The 18,975-nt window shown below is 46.4% G+C and overlaps 1 protein-coding gene, 1 long non-coding RNA gene and 1 other non-coding gene across 3 annotated transcripts; all 3 read left to right on the top strand.

Annotated features, from left to right (window-relative positions):
• Positions 1-18: 18 nt before the first annotated feature.
• LOC123101859 (protein WEAK CHLOROPLAST MOVEMENT UNDER BLUE LIGHT 1) lies at positions 19-2,734 on the top strand. Its single transcript, XM_044523122.1, has 3 exons — positions 19-303; positions 387-710; positions 810-2,734. The coding sequence occupies exons 1-3, from the start codon at positions 19-21 to the stop codon at positions 2,562-2,564; spliced, it is 2,364 nt and encodes a 787-aa protein (XP_044379057.1). The 3' UTR covers positions 2,565-2,734.
• Positions 2,735-2,892: 158 nt separating this feature from the next.
• Positions 2,893-2,964, top strand: TRNAT-UGU (transfer RNA threonine (anticodon UGU)). Its single transcript has one exon. It is a non-coding gene; the product is annotated as a tRNA-Thr (tRNA).
• A 2,364-nt stretch (positions 2,965-5,328) lies between these two features.
• Positions 5,329-17,241, top strand: LOC123108561 (uncharacterized). Its single transcript, XR_006451925.1, has 4 exons — positions 5,329-5,379; positions 16,062-16,141; positions 16,236-16,287; positions 17,179-17,241. It is a non-coding gene; the product is annotated as an uncharacterized lncRNA (long non-coding RNA).
• The last annotated feature ends 1,734 nt before the right edge of the window (positions 17,242-18,975 follow it).

Raw genomic sequence — 18,975 nt, forward strand, 5'->3', positions numbered from 1 at the left:
GCCCAGGAGAGAGCCGAGATGTCGATCCAATGGCTGCCGAATTCCGGCCCAGGATTTCCAGATTCCCTCCCTCACCCACCCACCCATCCACCCAAAAAAAAAACCAATCCGAGTGCCAGGAGGAGAGGAGAGGCTCCGCGGCTCGCGCGCGCCATCGTCTCCCCGCCACACTATTCTCCTTCCTCCCCCCGCCTCCCACCCACACCGACCAAACCAGAGCCTATCCCTCTCTCCCCTCCTCGACGTGCCGCTCCCCTCCCCGCCGGCGACAGCTCAATAGGAACGATCAAGCCAACAGCCCAGGTGATTAACATGTCTTTCTCTCCCGCCGTCTCCATGGATTGCTCGCCAGGCTTCAATCAAGCTCGGCCTCCGCATTGCTGCAGGAACCTGGGAGCGTGGGTGCGGTCAGGAGGTGCTTCTTCCACGTCCTACGCCTATGCTGCGGGATGGAGGAGCCTAGCTCTAGCATGGAAGGGCCCAGCAGCGGCCCGGCGCCGGCGCCCATCTCCCGCGTCAGCTCCGAGGACGCCGACTTCTTCGACACCCACCACCAAGAAGACGACGACGGCGACGGCGAGGGCGGCCCGGGGGCCTACACGGCCTCCGACATCGCCGACCGCTTCGTCCGCGTCATCGACTCCGCCGCGCCCGTCGACCCCGTCCGCGGCGCCGTCTCCAAGTTCGGCGGCATCCTCGACTGGAGAGAGGTCCCTCCCCTATGTCATCCGCTCCGTCGATCATGACTATCTGCTCCGTCCGTCCGTCTGTCTGTCGGTCTGTCTCACTGCTTTGCTTCCTTCGTGCAGCGGCGGCAGCAGGCCGAGGAGGAGCTCGTCGTGGTGCACGCGGAGGCCGCGGAGTACCAGCGCCGCACGCGGGAGGCGGACGCCGGCCGGGCGGAGGCGCAGCAGGACCTCATGGGCGCCACCGGCGAGATCGACGACCTCTGGCTCACCGTCAAGCGCGCGCAGATCGCCGAGGCGCAGGCGCGCAAGGACTCGGAGCTCGCCAAGCTCCGCCTGCGCAAGCTGGAGAAGGGCGCCCGGGAGCGCGCCGCCGCCAAGGCCGAGCTCGACTCCGTCCGGGGCCGCCACGCCGCCGCGCTCGCCGACCTGCGCGCGGCCAGGGCCGAGATGGACGCGCTCAGGAAGGAGCGGGACGCCGTCGCGGAGGAGGCCAGCGCCGCGGCGGCAAGGGTAAGGGACACTGCTGGCGGGGCGGCGCAGGCCGCCGAGGCCCTCAGGGAGGCCGCCGCGGAGTTCGATGTGCTCAGGGCCGAGCTGGAGTCCGCGCGCGCCGCCCACGACGCGGCGGAGGAGAAGAGGATGAGGCTGGCGTTGGCGTGGCGGGAGCACAAGGTGCGGTGGCAGAACCAGCTGGAGGAAGCTGAGATGGAGGTGCGGAGGCTGAGGGATGAGCTGGCCGCGGCCGGCGACCTCGAGTCCCAGCTGGCCGCGGCTTCCGAGCATCTCGCGACCCTCAGAGCCGAGCTGTTCGCGCGCGCGGTCCAAGGGGCCAGCGAGGAGGAGGATAAACAGACGCCGGGGATGGTGGGCAAGGCGAAGAAGGAGCTCGAGGAGGCGATGGAGAGCGTCGGGAAGGCCAAGGACGAGACCAAGATCCTGCACATCGCCGCCGCGTCGCTGCGCGCAGACCTGGAGAAGGAGAAGGCGGAGCTCGCCGCGCTACGGCAGAAGCAGAGCACGTCGTCGTCAGCGTCCATCCCGTCGCTGGAGGAGGAGCTGAGCCGGGTGACCACCGAGCTCGCCGCGGCGCAGGCAAGAGCGAGGGACAGGGACGAAAGGAGGAGCACGACGCCCGAACAGCTTGACGATGCACGGCGAGAGGCGGAGCGAGCCAAGGCTAGCGCACGGGCGACGCAGGAGGAAGTCGCCGCGGCCAGGGAAGACGCGCGCGTGGCCAGGGCCGCGGTCCAGGCCACGGAGGCGCGGCTGGAGGCCGTGCTGCGGGAGGTACTCGCCGCGAAGGCGTCGGCGGACGCGCTGCTGCAGCAGCAGGACGCCAGCCAGAGCGCGCAGACCCAAGTCCCCGAAGACTGCGTGGCGTTGACCACGGAGGAGTACGAGGAGCTGAGCCGGAGGGCGCGGGGGACGGAGGAGGCGGCCGGCGAGCGGGTGGCGGAGGCGCTGAGGCAGGTGAAGGAGGCCAAGGACGCGGAGGCGCGGAGCCAGCAGAAGGTGGCGAAGCTGGGGAGGGACACGGAGCTGAGGAGGCAGACGCTGCGGGCGGCGACGGAGGAGTGCGAGCAGGCCGAGTCGGCGAAGCTGGCGGCGGAGCGGCAGCTGCAGGCGGAGCTGCGGCGGCGCGCGGGCAGCGAGACGGCGTCGCCCCGCGCGGGGCTGGCGGAGATCTCGACGTTCGAGCGCGGCGACGGGCGCGGCGGGAACCCGCACATCCTGAGCCCGAGGGCCGGGTACATGCCGAGGGCGGACATGGCGGCGATGGCGGCGGCGGACGAGGCGGGGCAGAAGAAGCCCTTCTTCCCGCGCATGGTCATGTTCTTGGCCAAGAAGAGAGCGCAGACATGGAACGCCAAGTGATCGTCTTGTTGCTCGGCGCCGGATCAGCTCCGTTGCTGGCTGTGATGATAATACTGATACGCCATACATGTGTATTGATCAAAGAGGTGGATCATGAGATGAGATGATCATCGTATACAAGTGACTCTTTTTGTAAATGGTTTTTGGTCTAACAAAGATGATCATGAGAATTTTTTGGCTCGGTGCTGTGATGGCTACTTGCAAATGAAAGTTGATTTCTGTGGTGCAAATTTCAGTATGTAACATGACACATGCATGTTGTTGTCGGCGTGTCACAAGAGGTTTTGCTCGCTTATACATAGAATTAATTCAAAGTAATTCTAACAAGGCCCTTATAGCTCAGTGGTAGAGCGTCAGTCTTGTAAACTGAAGGTCCGTAGTTCGATCCTGCGTGAGGGCATTTGTTTTTTGTTTTTTGTTTTTTAATTTGATCCTTCCAATACAACGGCTTGGATCACCTTTTTTTTTTATCTCAACGGTACTTTTAAATGTCGACAAGGGTTCTCTTTTCCTTTTTGACTTAAAATGTCATTGCGGCGGATTATGTTAAATTAATACTTGTGGAAATAATGATACACTATCGGTCAATACATACATTAACTAAAAAAAACTTTCCAAACTCAAAGGTTACCTTTTATACGTACTGTCGGGTTATTACTGATTTAATTGTGAAACTAACGATACATCGTTCGCCAATACATTTGGATAGCTAGGAATGCTAGCTATAGAGCATGATGAAAGAGGACCAGCCATTTCCAACGTGGTTAAGTAGATCGTGTATGTGACCATTGATCCCTCCATCATAATCAATCATAATCAAGGAGAAGGTGTTGCTTCTGACCAAACCAGTTGCTCATTGGTCTTCGCCGGCTGAGGATTTTATGGAGGTTCATGTTCATCAAGTTTTGAGCAGTATACACATCACAAAGCCACGAGAGCTGGAGGTTGCGAGGACACGACGAAGCAGCTGGTTTGGGCTTAAGCCTTTTGTTATGAGCATGCATCAAATCCTTTGATGATGGAAGCTCTTAAGCCTCTTGTTATGAGCATGCATCAAATCCTTTGATGATGGAAGCTCTTAAGCCTCTTGTTATGAGCATGCATCAAATCCTTTGATGATGGAAGCTCTTAAGCCTCTTGTTATGAGCATGCATCAAATCATTTGATGATGGAAGCTTTTATTGTGAGGGATGGTAGTGGGTTAGCATGTGATACGACCATGATACTCTGAAACATAACTATTGAAACCGACGCCTAAGAAGTTGTCAATATCTGGAAACAAAAAGGAGGGGGAGATAAAAAAAACTACTAGCATCCTTCATGAAGTTGATGAAATTGGTAAAGGTTTTCATAGCTTCCAGCTGGTTTACGTTGGAAGGGAAGCTAATGAACGTGCACATATTTTGTGCTATGAGAGCTAGAAGTTAAGCTATCAGATGAACGAAGGCATGCACTCTTCTTTTAGCAAAAATTAATCGTCATGTTAAGCTATCAGATGGACGCCAGCATGACAGTCCATGTAGTTATGCCGTCCTACTCCGGTCCAAGACGTGTCCGATGTACACGAGGCTAGTGAGACAGTAGCTACAAATGTGCTCTTTTTAAAAAAAATAGGGCAACCCCTATTCGCCACCAGCCGCTGGCAAACAGAGGCCGCGATATTCGCTGAACATTTTTTTTGATATACAATGCATATACGCTGAACTTAATAAAAACACACATACGGAACAATTTTCTACATATATATGTATATACATATTATTTTCAGTGTCCCCGCAAAAAAAATATTTTTTTCAGTGGTTTTTTAGCTCCGTAGAAAGCAACATCAGTTTCTTTTTAGGAAAACCGACTAAAGGCCAAAGAGAAAAAAAACATAAAAAGCGCTCAAGGCAAAGTGGGCTGACGCATTCAAAATTTTCCAAGCCCCAAATGAAAAAAGAAAGGAAGAGAAAGCAAAGCCCAGACATCTCCCTCCCGTATTTCTTTGGGGCCACACTAGCAACGGCCCACAAGCCCAGCCGCTTCAGCGCGCACACCCGAGACCATCGACGCCCCGGTAGATCCAGACCGGCGGCGGCGCTTCCACGACTCCGGCGAGGCTGCCACCCCCTGTCTCGCTCTCCCTCCCGCCTCTCCGCTGCCGCTACGGGGTAGGGCTGCAAACGAGTCGAGCTCGAGCGAGTTGGAGTTGGCTCAACTCAACTTATATGAAAATTCGAGCGAGCTCAAACTAAGTGAAGCTCGTGATCGACCATAGAACATGACTCGTGCTCAGCTTGTAACGATCTTGAGTCGATCTCGAGTTAGTTTCGAGCTAAATGAGATGGTAAAAATTATAAACCTATGGATGAAAAACAAAAATATTAAGGTGAATATGTTGGGAACCTTTGCCACAAATATAGGATATTTAACACATAGTCGATCACGTGCCATAATTAGGCCTAAATCTTCTCTGCACTTATTTAAGTTTCCATGTTCCTTGGTAAATAAAATGGAGAAAAATTATGGACAACATATATGATAATAAATTATCTTATTTCCGTTTAATATATGGCATGATTATTTAACATAATGATATTCTGTCGAGCTATCGAGCTAAAATCAAGTGAGGCTCAAGATCGGCTCGTTTCTCCGCCGAGCTACATAAAGTGTTCAAACTCAGCTTATTTCTTTTTGAGTCAATCTCGAGTCGAGTCAAAAAACGAGTCGATCTCGAGCGGCTCACAAGCCTCGAGCTTTTCTTGCAGCCCTACTCCTGGGTGAGGCCACCCCCCCTGTCTCGCTCTCCCTCCCGCCTCTCCGCTGCCGCTCCGGGGTGAGGCCACCCCTCCTGAAAGAAATATGCCCTAGAGGCAATAATAAAGTTATTATTTATTTCCTTATATCATGATAAATCTTTATTATTCATGCTAGAATTGTATTAACTGGAAACATAATACATGTGTGAATACATAGACAAACAGAGTGTCACTAGTATGCCTCTACTTGACTAGCTCGTTAATCAAAGATTGTTATGTTTCCTAACCATGGACAAAGAGTTATTATTTGATTAACGGGATCACATCATTAGGTGAATGATCTAATTGACATGACCCATTCCATTAGCTTAGCACCCGATCGTTTAGTATGTTGCTATTGCTTTCTTCATGACTTATACATGTTCCTATGACTATGAGATTATGCAACTCTCGTTTGCCGGAGGAACACTTTGTGTGCTACCAAACGTCACAACGTAACTGGGTGATTATAAAGGTGCTCTACAGGTGTCTCCAAAGGTACATGTTGGGTTGGCGTATTTTGAGATTAGGATTTGTCACTCCGATTGTCGGAGAGGTATCTCTGGGCCCTCTCGGTAATGCACATCACTTAAGCCTTGCAAGCATTGCAACTAATGAGTTAGTTGCGGGATGATGTATTACGGAACGAGTAAAGAGACTTGCCGGTAACGAGATTGAACTAGGTATTGGATACCGACGATCGAATCTCGGGCAAGTAACATACCGATGACAAAGGGAACAACGTATGTTGTTATGCGGTCTGACCGATAAAAGATCTTCGTAGAATATGTAGGAACCAATATGGGCATCCAGGTCCCGCTATTGGTTATTGACCGGAGACGTGTCTCGGTCATGTCTACATTGTTCTCGAACCCGTAGGGTCCGCACGCTTAAGGTTTCGATGACAGTTATATTATGAGTTTATGAGTTTTGATGTACCGAAGGAGTTCGGAGTCCCGGATGAGATCGGGGACATGACGAGGAGTCTCGAAATGGTCGAGACGTAAAGATCGATATATTGGACGACTATATTCGGACATCGGAAAGGTTCCGAGTGATTCGGGTATTTTTCGGAGTACCAAAGAGTTACGGGAATTCGCCGGGAGAAGTATTGGGCCTTATTGGGCCATACGGGAAAGAGAGAGGGGCTGCCTAGGGCAGGCCGACCCCCCCCCCCCGCCCCCCCAAGGCCTAGTCCGAATTGGACTAGGGGGAGGGGATGCGCCCCTTCCTTGTTTCCTACTCCTACTACATGGAAGGACTCCTAGTTGGACTAGGAAAGGGGGAATCCTACTCCCGGTGGGAGTAGGACTCCCCTAGGGCGCGCCATAGAGAGGGCCGGCCCTCCCCTCCTCCACTCCTTTATATACGGGGGCAGGGGAACCCCATAGACACTCAAGTTGATCCACGTGGTCATATTCTTAGCCGTTTGCGGCGCCCCCTGCCACCATAGTCCTCGATAATATTGTTGCGGTGCTTAGGCGAAGCCCTGCGACAGTAGTACATCAAGATCGTCACTACGCCGTCGTGCTGACGGAACTCTTCCCCGACACTTTGCTGGATCGGAGTCCGGGGATCGTCATCGAGCTGAACGTGTGCTAAAACTCGGAGGTGCCGTAGTTTCGGTGCTTGATCGGTCGAGCCGTGAGGACGTACGACTACATCAACCAAACGCTTCCGTTGTCGATCTACAAGGGTACGTAGATCACACTCTCCCCTCGTTGCTATGCATCACCATGATCTTGCGTGTGCGTAGGAATTTTTTTGAAATTACTACGTTCCCCAACAGTGGCATCCGAGCCTAGGTTTTATGTGTTGATGTTATATGCACGAGTAGAACACAAGTGAGTTGTGGGCGATATAAGTCATACTGCTTACCGGCATGTCATACTTTGGTTCGGCGGTATTGTTGGACGAAGCGGCCCGGACCGACATTACGCGTACGCTTACGCGAGACCGGTTCTCCCGACGTGCTTTGCACAAAGGTGGCTAGCGGGTGACAGTTTCTCCAACTTTAGTTGAACCGAGTGTGGCTACGCCCAGTCCTTGCGAAGGTTAAAACAGCACCAACTTGACAAACTATCGTTGTGGTTTTAATGCGTAGGTAAAATTGGTTCTTGCTTAAGCCCACTAGCAGCCATGTAAAACTTGCAACAACAAAGTAGAGGACGTCTAACTTGTTTTTGCAGGGCATGTTGTGATGTGATATGGTCAAGACGTGATGAGATATAAGTTGTTGTATGAGATGATCATGTTTTGTTGAAGTTATCGCAACTGGCAAAATCCTTATGGTTGTCTCTCTATTGCATAAGATGCAAGTGCCCAATAATTGCTTTACTTTATCGCTATGCGATAGCAATAGTTGCAAGAGCAATTGTTGGCAAGACGACCATGTGATGACACATTGATATAGATCAAGATGATGGAGATCATGGTGTCATGCCGGTGACGATGGAGATCATGACAATGCTTTGGAGATGGAGATCAAAGGCACAAGATGATGATGGCCATATCATGTCACATATTATGATTGCATGTGATGTTAATCTTTTATACATCTTATTTTGCTTAGTTTGACGGTAGCATTTTAAGATGATCTCTCACTAATTATCAAGAAGTGTTCTCCCTGAGTATGCACCGTTGCGAAAGTTCTTCGTGCTGAGACACCACGTGATGATCGGGTGTGATAGGCTCTACGTTCAAATACAACGGGGGCAAAACAGTTGTACACGCGGAATACTCAGGTTATACTTGACGAGCCAAGCATATACAGATATGGCCTCGGAACACGGAGACCGAAAGGTCGAGCGTGAATCATATAGTAGATATGATCAACATAGTGATGTTCACTAATAAAACTACTCCATCTCACGTGATGATCGGACATGGTTTAGTTGATTTGGATCACGTGATCACTTAGAGGATTAGAGGGATGTCTATCTAAGTGGGAGTTCTTAAAGTAATATGATTAATTGAACTTGAATTTATCATGAACTTAGTCCTGGTAGTATTTTGTAAATCATATTGTAGATCAATAGCTCGCGTTGTTGCTTCCCTGTGTTTATTTTGATATGTTCCTAGAGAAAATTGTATTGAAAGATGTTAGTAGCAATGATGCAGATTGGATCCGTGATCTGAGGTTTATCCTCATTGCTGCACAGAAGAATTATGTCCTTGATGCACCGCTAGGTGACAGACCTATTGCAGGAGCAGATGCAGACGTTATGAACGTTTGGCTAGCTCAATATGATGACTACTTGATAGTTTAGTGCACCATGCTTAACGGCTTAGAATTGGGACTTCAAAGACATTTTGAACGTCATGGACCATATGAGATGTTCTAGGAGTTGAAGTTAATATTTCAAGAAAATACCCGAGTTGAGAAATATGAAGTCTCCAACAAGTTCTATAGCTAAAAGATGGAGGATAATAGCTCAAGCAGTGAGCATGTGCTCAGATTGTCTGGGTACTACAATCACTTGAATCAAGTGGAAGTTAATCTTTCAGATAAAATAGTGATTGACAAAATTCTCTAGTCACCATCACCAAGTTAGTAGAACTTCGTGATGAACTATAATATGCAAGGGATAACGGAAACAATTCCCAAGCTCTTCGTGATGCTGAAATCGACGAAGGTAGAAATCAAGAAAAACATCAAGTGTTGATGGTTAACAAGACCACTAGTTTCAAGAAAAGGGCAAAGGGAAGAAGGGGAACTTCAAGAAGAACAGAAAGCAAGTTGCTGCTCAAGTGAAGGAGCCCAAGTCTGGTCCTAAGCCTGAGACTAAGTGATTCTACTGCAAAGGAACTGGTCATTGGAAGCAGAACTGCCCCAAGTATTTGGCGGATAAGAAGGATGGCAAAGTGAACAAAAGTATATTTGATATACATGTTATTGATGTGTACTTTACTAGTGTTTATAGAAACCCCTCAGTATTTGATACTGGATCAGTTGCTAAGAGTAGTAACTCGAAACAGGAGTTGCAAAATAAACAGAGACTAGTTAAGGGTGAAGTGACGATGTGTGTTGGAAGTAGTTCCAAGATTGATATGATCATCATCGCACACTCCCCTATACTTTCGGGATTAGTGTTGAACCTAAATAAGTGTTATTTGGTTTTTGCGTTGAGCATGAATATGATTTGATCATGTTTATTGCAATACGGTTATTCATTAAAGTCAGAGAATAATTGTTGTTCTGTTTACATGAATAAAACCTTCGATGGTCATACACCCAATGAAAAAAGTTCACTGGATCTCGATCGTAGTGATACACACATTCATAATATTGAAACCAAAAGATGCAAAGTTAATAATGATAGTGCAACTTATTTGTGGCGCTGCCGTTTAAGTCATATTGGTGTAAAGCGCATGAAGAAACTCCATGATGATGGGCTTTTGGAATCACTTAATTATGAATCACCTGATGCTTGCGAACCATGCCTTACGGGCAAGATGACTAAAACGCCGTTCTCCAGAACAATGAAGCAAGCAACAGATTTGTTGGAAATCATACATACTGATGTATGTGGTCCGATGAATATTAAGGCTTGCAGCAGGTATCATTATTTTCTGACCTTCACAAATGATTTGAGCAGATATGGGGATATCTACTTGATGAAACATAAGTCTGAAACATTTGAACAGTTCAAAGAATTTCAGAGTGAAGTTGAAAATCATCGTGACAAGAAAATAAAAGTTTCTACGATATGATCGTAGAGGTAAAATATTTGAGTTACGAGTTTGGCCTTCAATTAAAACAATGTGAAATAGTTTCACTACTCACGCCACCTGGAACACCATCGTGTAATGGTGTGTCCGAACGTCATAACCGTACTTTATTAGATATAGTGCGATCTATGATGTTTCTTACCGATTTACCACTATCATTTTGGGGTTATGCATTAAAGACAACTGCATTCACGTTAAAAAGGGCACCATCTAAGTCCGTTGAGACGACACAATCTGAACTGTGGTTTGGCAAGAAACCAAAGTTGTCGTTGCTTAAAGTTTGGGGTTGCGATGCTTATATGAAAAAGTTTCATCCTGATAAGCTCAAACCCAATTCGAAGAAATGTGTCTTCATAGGATACCCAAAGGAGACAGTTGGGTACACCTTCTATCACAGATCCAAAGGCAAGACATTCCTTGCTAAGAATGGATCCTTTCTAGAGAAGGAGTTTTTCTCGAAAGAAGTGAGTGGGAGGAAAGTAGAACTTGATAAGGTAACTGTACCTGCTTCATAATTGGAAAGTAGTTCATCACAGAAATCTGTTCCTGTGACTCCTGCACCAATTAGTGAGGAAGATAATGATGATGATCATGTAACTTCAGATCAAGTTACTACCAAACCTCGTAGGTCAACCAGAGTGAGATCCGCACCGGAGTAGTACGGTAATCCTATTCTGGAGGTCATGTTACTTGACCATGACGAACCTACGAACTATGAGGAAGCGATGATGAGCCCAGATTCCGATAAATGGCTTGAGGCCATGAAATCTGAGATAGGATCCATGTATGAGAACAAAGTGTGGACTTTGGTGGACTTGCCCGATGATCGGCAAGCCATTGATAATAAATGGATCTTCAAGAGGAAGACGGACACTGATAGTAGTGTTACTATCTACAAAGCTAGAATTGTCGCAAAAGGTTTTCGACAAGTTCAAGGTGTTGACTACGATGAGAGTTTCTCACTCGTATCTATGCTTTAGTCTGTCCGAATCATGTTAGCAATTACCGCATTTTATGAAATCTGGCAAATGGATGAACAAAACTGCATTCCTTAATGGATTTATTAAAGAAGAGTTGTATGTGATGCAACAAGAAGGTTTTGTCAATCCTAAAGGTGGTAACAAAATATGCAAGCTCCAGCGTTCCATTTATGGACTGGTGCAAGCATCTCGGAGTTGGAATATACGCTTCGATAAGTTGATCAAAGCATATAGTTTTATACAGACTTACGGTGAAGCCTGTATTTACAAAAAAGTGAGTGGGAGCACTACATCATTTCTGATAAGTATATGTGAATGACATATTGTTGATCGGAAATAATGTAGAATTATTCTGCAAAGCATAAAGGAGTGTTTGAAAGGAGTTTTTCAAAGAAATACCTCGGTGAAGCTGCTTACATATTGAGCATCAAGATCTATAGAGATAGATCAAGACGCTTGATAAGTTTTTTCAATAAGTACAAACCTTGACAAGATTTTGAAGTAGTTTAAATGGAGCAGTCAAAGAAAGAGTTCTTGCATGTGTTACAAGGTTGAGTAAGACTCAGAGCCCGACCACGGCAGAAGATAGAAAGAGAATGAAAGTCATTCCCTATGCCTCAGTCATAGATTCTATAAAGTATGCCATGCTGTGTACCAGATCTATTGTATACCATACACTGTGTTAAGAGAGGGAGTACAATAGTGATCTAGGAGTAGATCAATGGACAACGGTCAAAATTATCCTTACTGGAATAAGGATATGTTTCTCGATTACGGAGGTGACAAAAGGTTCATCGTAAAGGGTTACGTCGATGCAAGTTTTGACACTGATCCAGATGACTCTAAGTCTCAATCTGGATACATATTGAAAGTGGGAGCAATTAGCTAGAGTAGCTCCATGCAGAGCATTGTTGACATAGAAATTTGCAAAATACATGCGGATCTGAATGTGGCAGACTCATTGACTAAACTTCTCTCACAAGCAAAACATGATCACTTTTTGGGTCTTAATCACATAGCGATGTGAACTAGATTATTGAATCTAGTAAACCCTTTGGGTGTTAGTCACATGGAGATGTGAACCAATCACATAAAGATGTGAACTATTGATGTTAAATCACATGGCGATGTGATCTAGATTATTGACTCTAGTGCAAGTGGGAGACTGAAGGAAATATGCCCTAGAGGCAATAATAAAGTTATTATTTATTTCCTTATATCATGATAAATGTTTATTATTCATGCTAGAATTGTATTAACCGGAAACATAATACATGTGTGAATACATAGACAAACAGAGTGTCACTAGTATGCCTCTACTTGACTAGATCGTTAATCAAAGATGGTTATGTTTCCTAACCATGGACAAAGAGTTATTATTTGATTAACGGGATCACATCATTAGGTGAATGATCTGATTGACATGACCCATTCCATTAGCTTAGCACCCGATCATTTAGTATGTTGCTATTGCTTTCTTCATGACTTATACATGTTCCTATGACTATGAGATTATGCAACTCCCGTTTGCCGGAGGAACACTTTGTGTGCTACCAAACGCCACAACGTAACTGGGTGATTATAAAGGTGCTCTACAGGTGTCTCCAAAGGTACATGTTGGGTTGGCGTATTTTGAGATTAGGATTTGTCACTCCGATTGTCGGAGAGGTATCTCTGGGCCCTCTCGGTAATGCACATCACTTAAGCCTTGCAAGCATTGCAACTAATGAGTTAGTTGCGGGATGATGTATTACGGAACGAGTAAAGAGACTTGCCGGTAACGAGATTGAACTAGGTATTGGATACCGACGATCGAATCTCGGGCAAGTAACATACCGATGACAAAGGGAACAACGTATGTTGTTATGCGGTCTGACCGATAAAAGATCTTCGTAGAATATGTAGGAACCAATATGGGCATCCAGGTCCCGCTATTGGTTATTGACCGGAGACGTGTCTCGGTCATGTCTACATTGTTCTCGAATCCGTAGGGTCCGCACGCTTAAGGTTTCGATGACAGTTATATTATGAGTTTATGAGTTTTGATGTACCGAAGGAGTTCGGAGTCCCGGATGAGATCAGGACATGACGAGGAGTCTCGAAATGGTCGAGACGTAAAGATCGATATATTGGACGACTATATTCGGACATCGGAAAGGTTCTGAGTGATTCGGGTATTTTTCGGAGTACCGGAGAGTTACGGGAATTCGCCGGGAGAAGTATTGGGCCTTATTGGGCCATACGGGAAAGAGAGAGGGGCTGCCTAGGGCAGCCCCCCCCCCCCCCAAGGCCTAGTCCGAATTGGACTAGGGGGAGGGGCTGTGCCCCTTCCTTGTTTCCTACTCCTACTACATGGAAGGACTCCTAGTTGGACTAGGAAAGGGGGAATCCTACTCCCGGTGGGAGTAGGACTCCCCTAGGGCGCGCCATAGAGAGGGCCGGCCCTCCCCTCCTCCACTCCTTTATATACGGGGGCAGGGGGCACCCCATAGACACGCAAGTTGATCCACGTGGTCATATTCTTAGCCGTGTGCGGCGCCCCCTGCCACCGTAGTCCTCGATAATATTGTTGCAGTGCTTAGGCGAAGCCCTACGACAGTAGTACATCAAGATCGTCACCACGTCGTCGTGCTGACGGAACTCTTTCCCGACACTTTGCTGGATCGGAGTCCGGGGATCGTCATCGAGCTGAAGGTGTGCTAAAACTCGGAGGTGCCGTAGTTTCGGTGCTTGATCGGTCGGGCCGTGAAGACGTACGACTACATCAACCAAACGCTTCCGTTGTCGATCTACAAGGGTACGTAGATCACACTCTCCCCTCGTTGCTATGCATCACCATGATCTTGCGTGTGCGTAGGAATTTTTTTAAAATTACTACGTTCCCCAACACCCCCCCCCCTCTCCCTCTCTATCTTCCGGTAGAAGTTTCATAATAACCTACTGGTTAAAATTCCTGTCTAATGGTGAGTGGTGTGCCTGTTAGGGTTAAGAAACCGGACCATGAGCGTGCCCCCCCCCCCTCGAATTCTCAGCATTGGACGTTGACTACCGAGCTGGTAGTATTGTATTGCTCCTCTAGCTGTTTTGGGGGTGTTTTTGAGGGAGCTTTTTTAGGGTACCCTGTAGTGAATAAGGACCGTCTATCCGCAAAAATCAAACGGCCATGACCGACCTGTACTACTGCAATCAGGCCAACAACATGGCGAGCAATATTAGTAGCACTGGTCGTTCTCGACCAACCAGTATACATGTTCTGAGGGCATTATGGGACTTCTACGATTCACCTCGCACCGACCCACCCCGCCCGTTGTTCTCATCTATGGACTCTGGTAGAGTTCCGGTGGCCACCACCGTGCCTCCTCTTTCTTCTCCAGCCCGCCTTCCCTCGCTCAAGAAGCCCGAGTCTTGTTCCTTCCCTGTGCATGGATCCGGCGCTCGACTGCGTGGCGTAGGCCTCGGCCCAGACCGTGCTCTTCTTCTCCAATAGGTCCGACAGGATGGCCATGAGGCGTTGGCTTGCGCTCCTCCCATGGCTGGCTGAGCGCTCGTTTTATCTTGGTTCACAACGGCAGCGAGGAAACCACTTGGCGCCGTTGTCCGTCAATGCGAAGGCTTGCCATGTGCAGAAGTTCGTCGTCCCGTCCATGACGACCAGGCAGGATGGAGGAGGGCGTTGAGGTAGCCGTGGTCGCCAAGTGTTGGTTCCATGTATGTATGTATGTGAGGAGAGCATGGCGGCGATGGGAGCAAGCAGGCGATGCCGATTACAAGCTATTACTACGAAATAGCCTGGCATCTTGGCCCATCAACAATCCCGTTTCAACGATGAGATTTAATTATACTGGTCCGCTCACGCCAAGCAGTATAGGGTACCATAAAAGAGCTCTTTTGAGGTGTAGATTTTTCCTCATCGTTGATTACTTTGGAGCGGATATATATTGGGGTATCAATCCTTGGCAATGGACCAGTGAGTTGTGAGGTGCACATTTTCTGTTCCTGGGGTCTCACTTTTTGGGGTGGCAGGTAGGCTTCGGCCTGCACCGGCATTTTGTTTATTGCTTATATTAGTATGAATACCGGTATGCATTTTCAGCTGCCCATTGTTAGGTATGTACTCCTTCCGTTTCTAAATACTTGTCTTTCTAGGCATTTCAACAAATGACTACATACAGAGCAAAATGAGTGAATCTACACTCTAAAATATGTCTACATACATCCGTATGTAGTAGTCATTTGAAATGTCTAAAAAGATAAGTATTTAGGAACGGAGGGAGTATTATGTTGCACTGGGTGTGTGTAGTCTGGCGCGACATTGCAGGGTGTATCTGTTAAGCTTGGTGAGCGTCGTTAGTTTACATGCATGTAGCTAGGATGTCATGGTGTTGTTGGCTGATGCTGGTTCTAGTGCAATGTGGGGTTGTGTCGGTGTGCCGGTATTTTTGTCCGGTGTATTCGTGGGTATGGACTTTTTAGACATGAATTGGACGTGCATATCGTTTTTGCTACAATGGTTCAGTAGAGCGACCGCTGTACATAGTGACTCCATTTGCAGTCCCCGGTGCAAATTACTGTTTCCTCAAGTGGCAAGGCATCACTCAAAACCTGAACCTGCCAGAATCGAACGGCACCATAAAAGACCGGCTGATAGAAGGACGACCACATGACAGCTCAAATCGAACACGCGACCAATCAGATCGCAGGAAATACAATGGATAGCAAGTTAAATGATTATTCTGCACAATGAGTTTTTCTCTCTAGAAGTAGACTTTTACAGTGGTTATTGAACCATTAGCTATCGACATCTTCTAACTGTACAACATACCTTTAGCAGTTTCATGATTTCCGTTACATGTGATGATCCAATAGTTACAGTTTCCTCTGCACATTTTTAAGTCTAGGTCATAATATCGTATTTACGCTTGTTCTCTTATCTGCTACAGCTTGATCTCTTATCTGCTACAGCCTTTATTTGTAACTTTTTCTAAGGATGTCTTTTCCTTTTATTTTAGGATAAGAGTTTGCTCTTTACTGTACTGCAGAGAGGGCAGGCAGAGGCTAACTGCATAAGAAAAAAGTACTCTGACAGACAGTAAGCTTATCCTTGTTTTCATTGTTCAGTATAGACTGTTTCCTTACTCATGGATTATATTTGATCTAATATCTGAACAATCTATTTAATGTAGGTGATCGTTGAGAAGGTTGGGAGAGTGATATCCCTAACATTGACAAGAAAAGGTTAGTTCTGCTCAAACACTCCATACTCTTTATGTAGAATGAGAGAGGCATGCCTGTAGTGGTGTGTGTGGCAGCGCATAGAGACAACCTCGTGCCTCTCTTTGTCTAGGTCGCCAGTCACTTGATCAAATGGGCCTCGGCCTCATGGGCCAATAGGGATGGGCCTCTCATACAACACTCTCCCTCAAGAGGGGTGATTGAGATCTATCGTTCCCATCTTGTCACAGGCTAAACTGCATTATCTGGTTACCAGTCCTTTAGTCAAGCAATCCGCAATTAATTGCCATGAATTTACATGCTCTATCTCTTGATAATCCCAGCATCCAACTTTCTTTGATAAAGAATCTGTCTATCTCCACATGTTTGGTCTATCATGTTGAATTGAGTCGTTTCTTATATTAATTTCTGACTTGCTATCACACCATACATTCATGCAGTTGGTCTTCAATATCTTCAGCTCTTCTAATAGATTCCTTGTCCATAAGACATGTTTATATATTCATCCTCTGGAGTTGATTTGGAAACAATATGTTGTTTCCAAATCACCCATGCACTAGATTTTCTCCTACGAAAACACATCAACATCGCAATAATTACTAGCTCGTATGGCGGTTGCGGATCTCCGCAGCGAAGTGGCCTGATGGCCAGCGTCGAATGCCGTTGTAAGGCGTCGAGCTCATCACTAGCCGCCGTCGTGTCCAATTACGCAATGGGCTGGCCCCACAGTGTCCAGCGCGAGCGCTAGTAGTACACTATTGGCATATGATTTAACTCCAACATGTTTGTCTGTTGTGGACTCAAATTTATATATCTTTATGGTCTAAAAGTAGTTGATATTTATGCATTAAAATTTTGTTGTATGTCATCATTATTTTCTAATATATGATTTAGACAGGACCAATGGCTGAAGTTATGGTTTTGGCGGTTTCTTGTGTGGGTGGAGCTATCGCGGCAGTAACTGGAGTCGTTTCAGTCTGGCAATCTTACCTAAGGCATAAAGCTAGACGTGAAAAAGAGGAAATCTGTCGTATCTGCGGAAAACCAGTCAAACTTCGACTATTAGGAGACCACTTTGAAAATCATGGGTATGGAATTGTAGTACAGATGTGTATACATGTTTGTTTTATTTTTTTCTCACCCTAATACTCAATGCAATGTAGAGATAAGAAGATGAATACATTGGCATCAATGGTGCTGATACTGCATTGTTTGCATAACATGGTAAGGCCTGATTTAAATCTTCTCAAATCAGTTCTTCAGAGCTTATTTATGGGGAATGCTTCTATGAATATACAATTATGTTTGATAGGTATGTCGATGATTTTGACATTCGTGTCGCAAGCAATACATATGCTTAAGATTTATAGTTTCACTGAAATAATTAATTTGCTACAAGACGCACTGAAACAAAACATGCGTTCTTACAAAGCACATGTGCCAAGGATGCTTGCATGATTATAACTTGTCCATGTCTTGCGTGGGCGTTGGAGATTTTTGATATGCAGAACTGGGCTGCGACTTGCATCCTTCTTCTAGATGCTATTTCCGAAAAAAAAAAAAGACAACCATTTCCGCAAGAAATTAAGATTTATCCAATTCAAAAAGTTCTTAGCCGCTGTTAGTAATGACATGGTAAAACAATGCTGGGTTAGTGATTAAACTAAAGAAGTATAGCAAGCATCGCCAAGGATAATGATGCCACTTGCTTAGCTTTTACTTACTATAAATAGGTAAAAGTTTAATGGACAGCGCATGCATGCTGAAATGACTTCGACTAATGATTGTTGGTAATTCATTTTTTCTACTTCGATTGTTATTAACCGGACATTGTTGTTGATGCTCACAGGTGGGTGCGAGGTGATGAGAGAAAGGGGTTTTTTGCCACTTGTGAAATCGCAAGGCGTCAGTTAGGTCATAACTTTGAAATAGCAAGAGGGTTTGAGGATAGTTAAGTTGATGTGGAGAACAAAAGCTTTCCTTTAGTAGTAAAATCCACTTGGGTGACTGTTTACAACGATCGTCCTGTGAGAGTCGTTGCAAGAATTCTTTGCTTTTGTGTTAGTGTGATGTTTCTTATTGCGCCAGCAGGAAGTTTATTCGACTGATTTTCTCAACTCTGGCTCGCCCCGATTGTTGGTACTGTATTAATTAGTCAAGTGTGTGTATACTTCAACTATTGATCAAGGGCAATTCGCTTTTCCTTTTTTATCATCTATATAAAACAACCTCTTTTTTTTAATTTATGAAGCAAGATCCTAAGGAGCGACTTAAAAAACTCGTTTTATGCTTCTTTAGAAGCTTTGCTGTCTGCTACCCATGGAGTGGGTGTACAGCGAATAGGGGTACTTGTGTGGTCAAATGGAGTTGAATAAGATGTTACTAAACCCAATATGCTATGCTCACATATTGGTTGTAATAACAACTTCGTATCATGGGACAGCAAAACAAGTAAACAACTTCTTTCTCCACCTTTATACCATATATTACCTCCGTCCCAAAATTCTTGTCTTTTTTTTTTGAAGTTCAAACCTCCCCTATTTATTCATAAAAGGCAGGTATCTCCGCCGAGATAATGTTCAGGATACATTCAGGTGGCTCATGTAGCCAAACCTTGCACAGAGTATTTCCTACACCTACCTTAGCTAAGCCATGAGTTGCACCATTTGCTGATCTCCTTACCCAACTCAC

Source organism: Triticum aestivum, chromosome 5A (assembly GCF_018294505.1).
Source record: "Triticum aestivum cultivar Chinese Spring chromosome 5A, IWGSC CS RefSeq v2.1, whole genome shotgun sequence".
Lineage (NCBI taxonomy): Eukaryota > Viridiplantae > Streptophyta > Magnoliopsida > Poales > Poaceae > Triticum > Triticum aestivum.

What these genes read in the sequence shown, in the direction of transcription:
- LOC123101859 (XM_044523122.1), top strand. Translation starts at nt 19, where the DNA reads ATGTCGATCCAATGGCTGCCGAATTCCGGCCCAGGATTTCCAGATTCC. An exon ending in CGATCAAGCCAACAGCCCAG is followed by an intron (nt 304 to 386) that starts GTGATTAACATG and finishes GCATTGCTGCAG; the next exon opens with GAACCTGGGAGCGTGGGTGC. An exon ending in GCATCCTCGACTGGAGAGAG is followed by an intron (nt 711 to 809) that starts GTCCCTCCCCTA and finishes TCCTTCGTGCAG; the next exon opens with CGGCGGCAGCAGGCCGAGGA.